The sequence below is a fragment of the Pleurodeles waltl genome, chromosome 4_2 (assembly GCF_031143425.1).
Source record: "Pleurodeles waltl isolate 20211129_DDA chromosome 4_2, aPleWal1.hap1.20221129, whole genome shotgun sequence".
In the NCBI taxonomy this organism is placed as follows: domain Eukaryota; kingdom Metazoa; phylum Chordata; class Amphibia; order Caudata; family Salamandridae; genus Pleurodeles; species Pleurodeles waltl.
Genome location: NC_090443.1, coordinates 108,440,808 through 108,453,436, shown reverse-complemented (window position 1 = coordinate 108,453,436; position 12,629 = coordinate 108,440,808). Strand labels below are relative to the sequence as shown.

Below are 12,629 nucleotides of genomic sequence, written 5' to 3'. Positions count from 1 at the left end.
TTATAATGACACTGACAAAATGCTAGTTGTTAAAGCAGATATGCTATATAAATGAAGATTTGAAAAAATAAATAATAAAACTGACTCAACCTTTGTTTGGTGATTCTCACCATCAATAATCATAAAACAAATACATAAACAAAAAAAAAAAATCAGAATAAAAAGAATAAGATCCGTGACATATTTAATATGATATTATACATTAAACATCGAAAAAGATAAAACTGCATAGTAATATGAGCAAGAGAGTTAAAACCAAATATTACCAGTTGGTTGGCTACCTATGAAATGCATTACAGTATTTCCTTTAAAGTGCTCTTTGCCTGATCAAAAATCTCGACACTGCGAAAACAACAAATTGCCTCGTATCAGATTGCATGATTCTTAAGGCTTCTTTAAATTCTCTTGCCCCAAAACTATGACATAGTGTGGCAACCCACTTCATCCTAAAGCTATGATAGGCGGGTCAGAAGAATAAACCGTGTTCAATGGTTTCTTGCCATAAGTTACAGAATATACGGTGACCATTTGTTTGATTAACAAGTCCACCCCACCTGGCGGCGTACATTGCAAGGGGAAGGGTCCCATATCTAAAGTGAAGATAAAGTTTTCTTGCGTTACTAGGATCTATATCATCCATGAACTGCTCAAACGCAAAATCAACTTTCTGCATAAGAAAGGCCGGAGTCATTGAGCACAAATTGGGCAGACTGTACAGAAAGCCTTTTTGGTATGACCAATAAGCCATCTTAACTTTCTCTTTGGAGATCGCACATGCCTCTTCTGAAGTGGTCCACAAGCGCTCTAGACTAATGGTCATTAGTGTGGTCCTCACATACTTAACCCAGGGAAGGTTTCCCACCCGTGGCAGGCACAACACTTCTGACAATCCCTGTTAAGGGCTTAGCTCTGGGGATGACCAAATCCTCCTCCAAAACAGAAGGGGCTGTAATCTTGCTATGCCAGAGATACTTTTGAGCCCCAGATCCATCCTCAGGGGAAGCAGTGGTGTACTTATTGGGAAGCCAACCAGTTGATGCATAAAGCGGTTCTCTGTGCCCCCAGAACTCCACTCCATACAAAGCAGATCCCAGTGCTTAGTGATTATAGACCTGTAGATGGAACAATATGGGCAGGCCCGGAGCGCCTTCAACAGCCCCCCCAGAGATTTGATCTAATTTTAGTCTACACCTTGCGATGTGAGGCTGCCATCTGAGGTGCTCAGTGAGGGTTACACCCAAATATTCAAAAGGTGTGGATTCGCCCCAGAGGGCTCCTTCTCAGTGTTGGATTTGGGCTGGTGGAATGGCAGGAATAAAAAAACATATATGTAATTTTTGCACGGTTAAAGTCTAAGCAGAAGTTATCGAATCTGTCAAGATATTTTTGCAGGCCCATGGGAGAACTGGACAGGAGTAACTTGTTGTCTGCAATCATCAGTGTAGGAACCCTGATGTTGGCCAGGTGGGGTGCGTCTGACTCACTGTGGTCTACATACTTTACCAAGTCATTTATAAACAAAGAAAATAACATGGGTGCTAGGAAGCACCCCTACCTGACTCCCCTACTGACGGGAAACTGTTAGACTACTCCCCCATCTGCCCATTTCTTACTTGGGCGAAGTGGTTATCATGGAGTCTTATAATCATAGTCAGCACATAGAGCGGGACCCCCATATAAACCAAAGTTTACCACAACTTTAAACAGGGAACAAGGTCAAATGCAGACCTAAGGTCTAAGAACACAACATAGAGTTGCCCACCCCCTAGCTGTACAATCTTCCAATGTAATAAATAAAGACAGAACACCTGATCCAATGTGCTAGTATGCTCTCTGAAGCCTGCTTGTAGCAGGGTCAGTATGTCTGAAGTGGTCACACAATCTTAGAGTCTACTCAGGATGATCCTAGAGAAAAGTTTCTGAGCCGTGTTGATGAGGTCAATAATTAGAAAGGAGGTCTCTGGACCCCTTCTTAAAAATAGGGTGATCTCAGCTCCAGCCCAAGTTGACATTATGGTATTGAAAAGGATATTAAAATAGGGGGTCCATACTTCAATCTCGTCCAGATAGAGGTGCCCAGGAATCTTATCGAGCCTCTGGGCTTTGTGCTGCACAATCTGGTGGTGGGTTGAGGACTATCATAGCTAACTACAGATACATCACAGTTGTTTAACTTAAGGTGTTAAGATTGCTCCTTGGAAGAATACAAGTTAGAAAAATGTGCAACGTGTTCTGTCACAGTAATATAATTTTCCATAGGAATAAACCCATCACAGGAACCAGTTTCAATGATTTTCCAGAACAAGCATGAATCTTTTCTCTTGGCTCCTGCAGGGAGGCCCTCTCATTTCTTAATTTCCAACTCTCTCATGGCAGCACCTATAGCATCTTTATATAACCTTCTGGGTGTTTGAATAACTAGTCTGTTGCTCGATTTACGTGCACCTAAAAAGGCCTTCCGAGCCTCACTACAACTTGATTTGTACAGGGTTGGAGTGCTGGACATTCTAGTTGAACGGCTGCCCTCTACAAAGAAATTACACCTTAATTCTGAAAACAATTGGGCATGGATGAAACTGAAGTTGGTCAGTCACACTCTGGCAGGGAACGACCTCCATATCAATTACCTTCGGCCAGAGCAAGTAAAAAATAATCAATAAAAGACTAGCGGGCTCATGGCCTATATCCAACCATTATCTACTGTTACACGTGCTCAATCCTCCATTCACGACTAAGCAATTAAGTTGGAGGGCCAGAGGGGTCCTTTTTTAATGGGGGAGGGGTAGTTAACATTAGGATGTGCCACAATTGGTCTTCATTAGGTGAATAGAATTCCACATGTGCATCCAAAGGCTCAAACTGGCAATTAGAATGTTCCCCTATGATCTTAACAGCCTCGCCTGGGGAATTGGCCAGATAGCATTCGGATTACTCCAGACTCCGATTTGCTTGCAGTTGGCCTGCAATAAACATTATAAGTGAAACATGAAGCCTTAGATGTAAAAGATAAAGTGACATGTTTGGGGATTCCAACACGGTTTCCTTGATATTACAAATAAGGGTAGTTTTGTAAAACTGTTAAACCTTCTACTGGCCTACCCCTGGCCCAGCAAAACTGTCTCCTTGCTATATGTCACAAACCTTGAACTGGGACACCAGGACATTTGACCTAGTTTCCTGAAGTATGAATATATCATAAGTATTAATAAATGCACACCACTCTGGGCAAGACAACTTTGATGTCACACCAGCTACGGTCCAAGATAACAGCCTGGTGGTTGTAGGGGCACGAACCCCCACTCCTTTCACATAAGAAAGGTGTGACCCTACCTCCACATGGGGGGCACTGGCGCATTCATAAGCAAATAAAAATAATACATTTAGGACAAACTGGAAACTGAATATGCAAATAAAGCTCCTTTTGAGACAAAAATTTAGCAAGGTACTCACCGCCAAGCACCAATGGACTCCGAGGTGAATAGGCACAAGAATGAGGTCTACTGAGAAAATGTCAATTTTTTTCGTCCACCGCTTCACTGCCTGATATCCAGCACTTTTCACTTTTGTAAAAAAAAATGTGTTAAATGCATGGACTCTGGGAAACCCTTTTCTTTTGCTGCGTTCCATCAACAAATTCATGTAGAAGTTTATTATCTGAATAAAAACATAAGGAGATAGGATATAATTTTTCCACAAAAGAAAAGCCCTGATTACAAATTTTAAAGAAAGGTATTTAGTGATGAGGGCTGAATAGCTCCCCAATTTCTTATGTATTTTTAATGCACTTCAACAGGAGTTATCTCCTGGTTCTGACAAAACTGAGTTCTGGTTAGCCAGAACACTGGAGGAAAATCCACAGAAAATTAGCTGGTCATTCCTTGATTGAAACCTCTTCTACCATGTTGCTCACAGATCTCTGTAATGGAAATATTTGATGTTCCCCAACACTGTTCTGACACAAAGGTGCTAGTAAATTTATTCAGTAAGAAACGCTCTGCCAAATCAAAGAAACAGTCATTATTTCGCAGTGTAGAAAAGCTTATCATTTGTAATGAGTACTGAAATAAATTTCAGTTCAGATTTAAAAGTAATTCAAAGTTATGTGACATTTTTCTCATATCAACGAGCAAAAATGTATTTCGTTTGGTACCTCTTATTGCAACTGCCAAATATAATGTTTTTGGTGCCACAGAAAGCCTTCAGTAGTTATGTGTGTTTCACAATGCAATCTTCAGGAACCATGAAACTCTAAATAAATATCCAAATATAACTCGTCTCTTAGACTGAAAATTAGGCAGCACTATTTCTATCAATCCTAAAATTCTGTGTGCATCCGATCACCAAATGTAAATGTAAAACGTGGTGGTGCTAGGCAATGGACAATGTACACACCACGGTAAAACCAGTAATTAAAAAACTAACACTAGCAACTTTATTGAGATATAACAGAAAGAGAACTCACCTCATCATTAAGCCAGTTTAGGTTGTTTAGTGTCAACATATCTTTTCGAGTTATTGTTAAACGGAAAGCTTCACTAAGAACTTCATCTTGGTTTCCATTGCAAAAAACTTTCCGGATTTCTTTTAACATCTCCTACATATTAAACAAAGTAAAATATAACATAATTTTCACAATCAGAGGCAAACTATTCGCCACCCGAGTATCTGTTACATGCTTAGTTCTGGATAAGAGAAAGGTTTATCCATCACACAAACCTCCTATTTCACATGAACTTTATAATAAAAATAAATATTCTATTTACACACACAGACAATTACATTAAGGACCTTTCGCTCATCCATTCTCACCCACTGGTTTGTTCAACTATCAAACACACTGTGCTTGCACCTACCACAGCATATAGCTTGTGGAAGTGGGGAAATCCACTTCAGCTACTGGCTCTTTTCACTGTGATTTAAGGCATTTTCTGTGCGCCTAAAAAGAAGTTCATAATCTGGTGCAAGGGCTGGGAGGTGGAGAAGCAATCTCTTCTTATGTTATTTTTGCGAAGAACTTTTCTAAGCGTTATTTTTGGTAAACATACACACACACCAGCTTTAGATAACACTGCAGGCTTGCCAAGACCAGATCTAATGACTTTGCCAATGCTTGTTAAATAGTGCCACAGTTTCAATGCCCCAAAACAAAAGACAGTGCACATACCTTTCTCACTTCGACAGCTTTATATGACCGACATGTTCCAGTTATTATATAAAAACAAAATACATAAATATAGCTTAATAAAATAATACCTCAATACCCTTTCGTCTATGCTTGGTTGGCTTGTCAGTTAAACTTTGATGCAGCACAGAGGACAGCATGCATACAAAGGGGCAATGGTCAGCCCTCTTTAGAAATTGCATTGTTGGCAGCGCCAATCACATTTTAGATCCATCTCCAGGGCAGTCAATCATTCATTCACTGGATTGATGGACATTTTGATTGATGTTTTTTCGAATATTTCCTCTGAGTCCCACAGGTAAGAGTTTGCCTTCATCCCCTTTGCTACGGAGCACAGCTGGCGAAGCCCGGCCTCTGCCATACCTCCTTGCCGGGTGATGCCAGATTCCACACAACAGAAGCTGTGGCATACGGCAGTGCCTCGTTATGTCAAAATTAAAACACAGCGTGTTTAGCGCATATGCAAAGCTTACTGTAAAGCAATATAGTTTCAGAGCTTTGTGCTGAATGACAAGTTTCAACATTTTGCAAGCGTGTGTCATCCAGCACGGTGCTGCTGTTCCTTCGGGTTCCTCCTTTTCGGAGAGGCTTTAGGTGGGTCCATATCAGAGGCTTGCGAAGTTGCAGTGATGTCCAGTCCTCTCTCAACCTCCCACCCACAGGCGGCCATCTCCGTCTCAGCACTATAGAAGTTTACAAACCTAACTGTGAGGCTCTGTCTATAGGCACGCGTCAGCACTTCTGGCTGCTGCAGCTTGTGACACGTACCCCTTAAGGATCAGGCCGGTAACATTTTACGGATACTTTACACATATCTAAAAAATAGTTTGCCCTTTGAATTTTCCTTGAATCTTTAACAAGAGTGATGATAAACGAGGTCTGAGTTTACTATAAATATTCAGAATTGTTTAGAACTGATAGCAAGCGCATGGTCTACATTTTGCACTATCCATTACCTTCATAACAATCTTTCATTATGTTTTTGTGACATAATCTTTTATTCAGTTCAAAGAAACCTGCTGTACTTCACAGGTATGGTATAGTAGAAGTCCATCTCCCCTTGCAACGCTTCAAAAGCTGCAGAAGACGCCAGCAAGGACTTGTATTGTGCAGCAAGTAAACCAGACCGAAGGTAATAGTCTCAGGTGCTCCTTATGGCATCGGTTTATCATGTGAGCAGCCTATATTGCTTTTGAGGACTTTGAGGCCCTTGGACCTGCATTCTGACACCTTACATGGACATTTCGGTTTATAGTACATGCACATTTTGAAATAATGTTCCCTCTCGCTAAGTTTTTTCGCGGTCTTTGAATGGTGGTGTGCCAGCAACATTTGTTTTCATGCTTTGTTTTAATTTTAGGCTTTTGTGTTTAGCAGAAGCGCTTCACAGCGTTCTGTAGTTGAAGCCCGATTATGAGGGTAGGAAGATGGTCGCAAATAATACTCACCCCTTGGCAAGATGTAAGCCGGTTCACACATGCAGATCTACTTCCTGCAAAGACTATTCAGCTTCCTTTTGCTTAACGTCAATAAATTCTTTTTTTAATATAAAATCATTTTTATTTGTTTTGAACAAATGATAAAGACTGACATTAAGCAGGGAGCACCTGCATAACAATCATCAAACGAATCCTATTGCGCCCATAAAACGTTAATAAATTCAGTATTATTATTACATTTGCTAATAGCTCAGACGTTTTGTGCATGATAATTGTATTAATATTATTTGTTTTCATAAAACAGATAAAATGTTCAGCGATCGGTGGCAGTGTAAATAAAATGTATCTTTATTCTGTTAAATATGTCCTCCACCTAGTAACATTTGCAGAAAACTAATCAGCGCAGCACGTTTCATAGATCCATACATGAATGAATCATCCAGTCCTACATTTTTTTTTTTTGCATCCTTGGACGTTTATTCCTATTTTCCTAAGGGGATCAAGAGGCCTACTATTAGAAATGGGGTTTCTGGTTGGCTATGGTATACACCTAAGCCAGGAAGAACCCACCACTCCAGCCGTGGCGAGGGAGTTACACACCCAAGCTAACTCCTGCTCACCCATTTGGTAGCTAGGCATGAGCAGTCAGGCTTTTCCCAGAGGCAATGTGTAAAGCATTTGCACAACACACACAACATTTGTGACATACTAAATACACCATAAGGAAACACAAGTTATATAAAAATAAACTGCATGGTATGTAACATCATTAGACCAAACGAAACATGCATCAGTAATACCCTGCTACACAAGCAGTTGTCAGAACATCACACAGGTTACTAGAACTCTGAGAAAATAAGCAGTACTCAGGTAGACACATAGGTTACTACTATTCTGCAACACAAGCAGTAGTCAGGACATCCTTATTACCAAGAATGCATACGTCATAGTAAACCCATTATCATGAATGCCAAGATATCACTCTAAATGCACATAGAATGAAACATTCCCCAAATCGCAAGTCATAAAACAATACTCTCCCCAACACAGATCATCATCATTGTTACCAACAAGGTACATGTCATAATGATCACATTATCGTAAATGCCAAAACATAATCAGGAATGCAGGTAACAGAAACATTTCTGTGTTACCCATGTCCTAACAGCCACACCCTCCCAATGCGCAGAAGCAGATCCTGAAGTAGCCCCGTAATCCTACCCAGCAGGGGTGGTCCCTCCATTTAAGCGGAGGAGCGTCGCCCCACCAAACAAATGCCTCCCATAACGGACATTTTTTAATAAACTTTGTTTCCTACCATTTTATTTTTCAGTGTCCCGTCATGAACAGAGTGTCAGGATGGGGCAATTGCTGCCGAGAGGCAGCAGGGCACTTGTTTAAAGTGCGCATGTCCCTTTGGCCAGCCGTCTTGTGACAGCCGGCCAAACATGCACTTTAAACATCTCTAACCCAGCTGCATAGATCTTCTCTCCTCTTACGACAGCTGGGTTAGAGAAGGTACAGGAGTCTAGCGTTCTAGTGAGCGCTGAGAGAGCCCGCTCCCACCAATCCTGATGCGCTTTCATGCTAGTTACCAGCATGAAAGCAGAGTCAGGACTGGTTAGTGGAGTTTCATGTTCCCATGCATTGAAGCTTCCAGGAGCAGGAGGATCCCATGGGCTGCAGCATGTATTGTGCCACCCATGGGAGCCCATGCAAAATGTGTCTGCAGGCCTGCCATTGCAGCCTGTGTGAAAAGGTGCATACACCCTTTCACTACAGTTCACTGCACCACGCCACCCCTATGGTAGGCTTCCCCTAGCCTAGAGGGCAGGGTGCAGGTACCTGTGTGTGATGGCACCCCTGCACAAGCAGAGGTGCCCCTACAAACTCCAGCTCCATTTCACTAGACTTCGTAAGGGTAGGGAAGCCATTTTACCCGTGTACTGAACTTAGGTCACTATCTATGTCCAGCTACATAATGGAAACTCAGAACCTGGGCATGGTTGGTATCAAACATGTTGGAATCACTATTGTTGCCAGTATTGGTTTTATGATTCCATGCACTGTGGGTGCTCCTTAGAGGACCCCCAGCATTGCTCCTCCCAGTTTTCTGGGCAGCCCACTCTGCTGCCACCCCTCATTTATGTCTCTGCCCTCCTGCAGCTCAGGCAGGAAAGGCAGAACAAAAGATTTCATGTGGGAGAAAGAGGAAATACCCTTTCCCTTGGAAATAGATGTTACATGGCTTGGGAGGGGTAGCCTCCCCAAGCTACTGATATTCTTTGAAGGGCACATTTGGTGCCCTCCTTGCATAAACCGGTTTGCACCAGTCGAGAGACCGTCGGTCCCTGCTCTGGAACGGAAAATGGCCAATGGAAAGAGGAGTGACCACTCTCCTGCCCAACCCCACCCTAGGGGTGGTGCCAGAGCTCCCCCAGGTGGCCACTTGATTCTGCCATCTAGAATCCAAGGTGGGCAGAGTCCCCTGGGATCACCTGAGTGGCCAAGTCTGGCAGGTGACATCACAGCCTCCTCCCGATAGGTGGCCACCCTGCTAGGTGACCAATCCCCCTTCCTGGGCTATTTAGGGTCTCCCTCTTGGGTGGGTCCTCAGATCGACGTGCAAGATTCCAGCAGGACTCCTCTGCTTTGTTTACTTCATCTTCTTGCCACTGGGACTGCAACTGGACCCTCCAGGAACCGACAATCTGCAACTTCAGCGACGTCTCCACCCTGCAACATTGTTTCTCTGGCTCCTTCCAGCAAATGCAACATTTCCCCAGCTGTGCATCCTCTGAGGGTGCTGAGTCTTCAACCTGCACAAGAAGGAAGAAGGAATCTCCCTTGGAGTGAAGGAGTCACTCCCCCGCATCCACAGGCACCAACTGCAACAACGACCGGCTGCGTGGATCTTCTCTCCTCCAGAGGTGTGTGGATCCTGCATCACAGGTGGTGGTCTGGAGTGGTACCCTTCGTCCCCTCTACTAGCTGTGCAACTTGGGAGACGGTGAGCCCTTGCCTCTCCTGGGAGGATAGTAACCATATGCACCATGATTCTTGCAGTTACCAAGGCTTGTTTGTTCCTCCTCCAAGGGATCTTCAGGCTCTGTGTTGCCTCGGCCCCCAGCACTCCTTGCAAAGCAGTCTCCCTGCCTGCTGCTACGGTGACGTGGGACTCCTCTTCAAGTGTGCCAAGTGGGCCTCACTGCGACTCCTGTGCCTGCTGCCCATGGGTCACCTGTGGTGGTTCTGCCTCTTCTTCTTGTGACTCTCCCAGGTGCTGAGGGTCATCCCAGACCCTTGCTGGTCCCCTTGAGCCTGGCAAAACCTTCTTCTCAGACTCTTGCATTTGCCATGCTTGTTGGTGGTTTTCCAGCACAACTGACTGACTGCATCACGACCGCCGATGTAGGACATCACTTGCATCACTTCTGGAACTCCTCTTCTGCTCCTGGGCTGCACTGCTGACTTTCTTCGTCCACCGTCGTCCTGATCGATGAGACTGGGATCATGCTGGGCGATCACTAAATGATTTTCTTCAACAGCCATGCAGTGGGATGTCTGCAACATCTCCACTGCCCGAGACAAGAGTGGATAATATCCATGTTTTTGGACAGTTTCCGTAGGGCAACCTGAATCATTAGGTGGGCAGATTTCAGTGCTAGGGAATCTTCCCGACACTGCTTGTGCTGCAAGAGGAGATGACAAAATGTCGCCCAGAGTGGGAGCATCCTGTCATGATGGTGATCCTGCCTGGGGAGGTGGGTCCACCGTGAAAGCCTGACCTTTGAAAACAGGCTGGTTAACAGGTAGTGGGGTGATTGAGGGCAATGACACAGGTGGTGAGCCATTAGTGAGTATTAACTCTGCCCCATCTGGACCACAAAGTAGCTCCTCTGCCCAATCTAGTAAAAAAGCAGAGGTCCAATACCCACTGCTCAAAAGCAGCTGGGACAACGTCCTTCAGATAGGTAGCTGACAAACCACAAGGACACCTCAAACCCCTCAGAGAGATTGAAGTAGTTCCTGATTGAGCAATGTGATCGGCATTGTCGTCACTTTTGGACAAACTGTCAGTCTGAAAAAGAGAAAAATGCCCCTTTGGCCGTCTCCCCCAATGCAGCAGGATCGAGTGGTCGTACCCCTGGGGCAGCTACTACACCAGGCTGTGGAACCTGTGAGAGCTGTAAAGGTTATGCCACATAAGTCAGTCGATTGCCAGGTTCTGGCCAACAAGCAGCCTTGTCCGCGTTGATCACGTCAAAAAGCTCCCGCTGGGCTCTGGAAACATTTTCGGTGGGGTACTCCCTGGGAGGTACAATAGCCTGCTCAGGGTAGAGCAGGGGGATTGGGGTGAACGGGGCAAGGGGAGGTTGGTGGGGGGGGGGGGGGGTGGGGGGGGGGGGGAAGAGTCTACTGTCCGCTGTGAGCATAGAAGTGCACCCCCTCCCCGTCCAAATGGAGCCCAACACAGATTGTGACATACCAGGATTATTAAGGTTGTTGGGAGAAGTAGCATTGGTCTCCAGACCTTGAGGCTCATGGGTCAGACTCTTGATCCAGAGTAGCCACTGATGACTGCTTGAATGTTGTCGCCCTGCTTACTGGTGAGAAGCTGTTTCTTGGTGAGCTTTGGAGGAGACTGAATACCGGATACAGTCAGTAAACCCTTCTCTTGGCTGGCATCCGGTTCAGTGCACGCTAAATGACAGCAAATATGAGCTGCAATAGATGCTAAGCCGTGCTGGTGAACACCACATTCCCAGTCTTCAGCTCCTGCTGACAAGAAGCTTGTAACAATGCATCCAGCCAAGAATACAGCCAGGAGCATAGCTGGCAGCCACCCAGGCCCATAACACAGGTGAATACAATGTAGCGGGAGCAGAATAAAGAACACTGACAAGTTTCTCCAAGTAAGTTGCAGAGGGGGAGGCCAGTTGTGCTCTTCCCAAATATACAGCCTGGACACCTTGTGCCTGTGGTCGATGACAGTGCTGTTACTCCAGCGCCATCGACCATGCGAGAACGCCAGATGCTCAACTCCACCAGACGCCTCCTCCCCTCAGTGCTTAGGCTCTGTGACGCCGTCGAGACGGGACACTCACCCAGAGAAGCAGCATGAACCATATTTGGGCGAGTCAGCAGTGAAGGCAGGGGGTCTAGCAATGTACAGTAACCGTCGCATTTGGCACTTCTACATAGGGTCCAGACCCACAGACGGACCTCACTCAGTGAAAAGCCATCCTCTTGCTCTGCTGGCAGAGGATATGGCTGTGTTTTAAACTTGAAAGACGAGTCACAAGTGACCATGTTTAGGACAGCTCTCATATTTCTTGGGAATTACAAGAGTTTTAACATGCATCCATAACTGCAGGGAAATGCCACTGTTGGCATGGTTACCCCCTAGCTTTTTGCCATTTGTTGATGCCAGCCTTGACTGAAAGTGTGCTGGGACCCTGCTAACCAGGCCCCAGCACCAGCGTTCTTTCCCTAAAACTGTTCTTTTGTCTCCACAATTGGCACAGCCCTGGCACACAGATAGGTCCCTTGTAAAAGGTACCCCTGGTACCAAGGGCCCTGTGATCAGGGAAGGTCTTTAAGGGCTGCACACTGCCTCACAGCTTGTGTGTGCTGGTGGGGAGAAAAAAGACTAATTCGAAATGGCACTCCCCTCAGAGTGCCATGACCACAACCCACTGCCTATGGCATAGGTAAGTCACCCCTCTAGCAGGCCTTACAGCCCTAAGGCAGGGTGCATTATACCACATGTGAGGGCATAGCTGCAAGAGCACTATGCCCCTACAGTGTCTAAGCCAATTTTTAGGCATTGTAAGTGCAGGTTAGCCTTAAAGAGTATATGGTCTGGGATTCTGTCAAACACAAACTCCACAGTTCCATAATGGCTACACCAAATACTGGTAAGTTTGGTATCAAACTTTTCAGCACAATAAATCCACACTGATGCCAGTGTGGGATTTATTGAGAAATGCACACAGAGAACATTT

The 12,629-nt window shown here is 44.9% G+C and overlaps 1 protein-coding gene across 2 annotated transcripts in view; it reads right to left on the bottom strand.

Moving 5' to 3' along the window:
• SENP1 (SUMO specific peptidase 1) overlaps positions 1-12,629 on the bottom strand; it is a 163,777-nt gene that overhangs the window by 19,122 nt on the left and 132,026 nt on the right. For both annotated transcript variants that reach the window (XM_069230872.1, XM_069230873.1), the window contains exons 13-14: positions 4,463-4,594; positions 3,451-3,654 (exon numbers count right to left, since the gene is read on the bottom strand). In XM_069230872.1, coding sequence (XP_069086973.1) covers positions 3,451-3,654; positions 4,463-4,594 — 336 coding nt within the window. The remainder of the gene's footprint in view (positions 1-3,450; positions 3,655-4,462; positions 4,595-12,629) is intronic.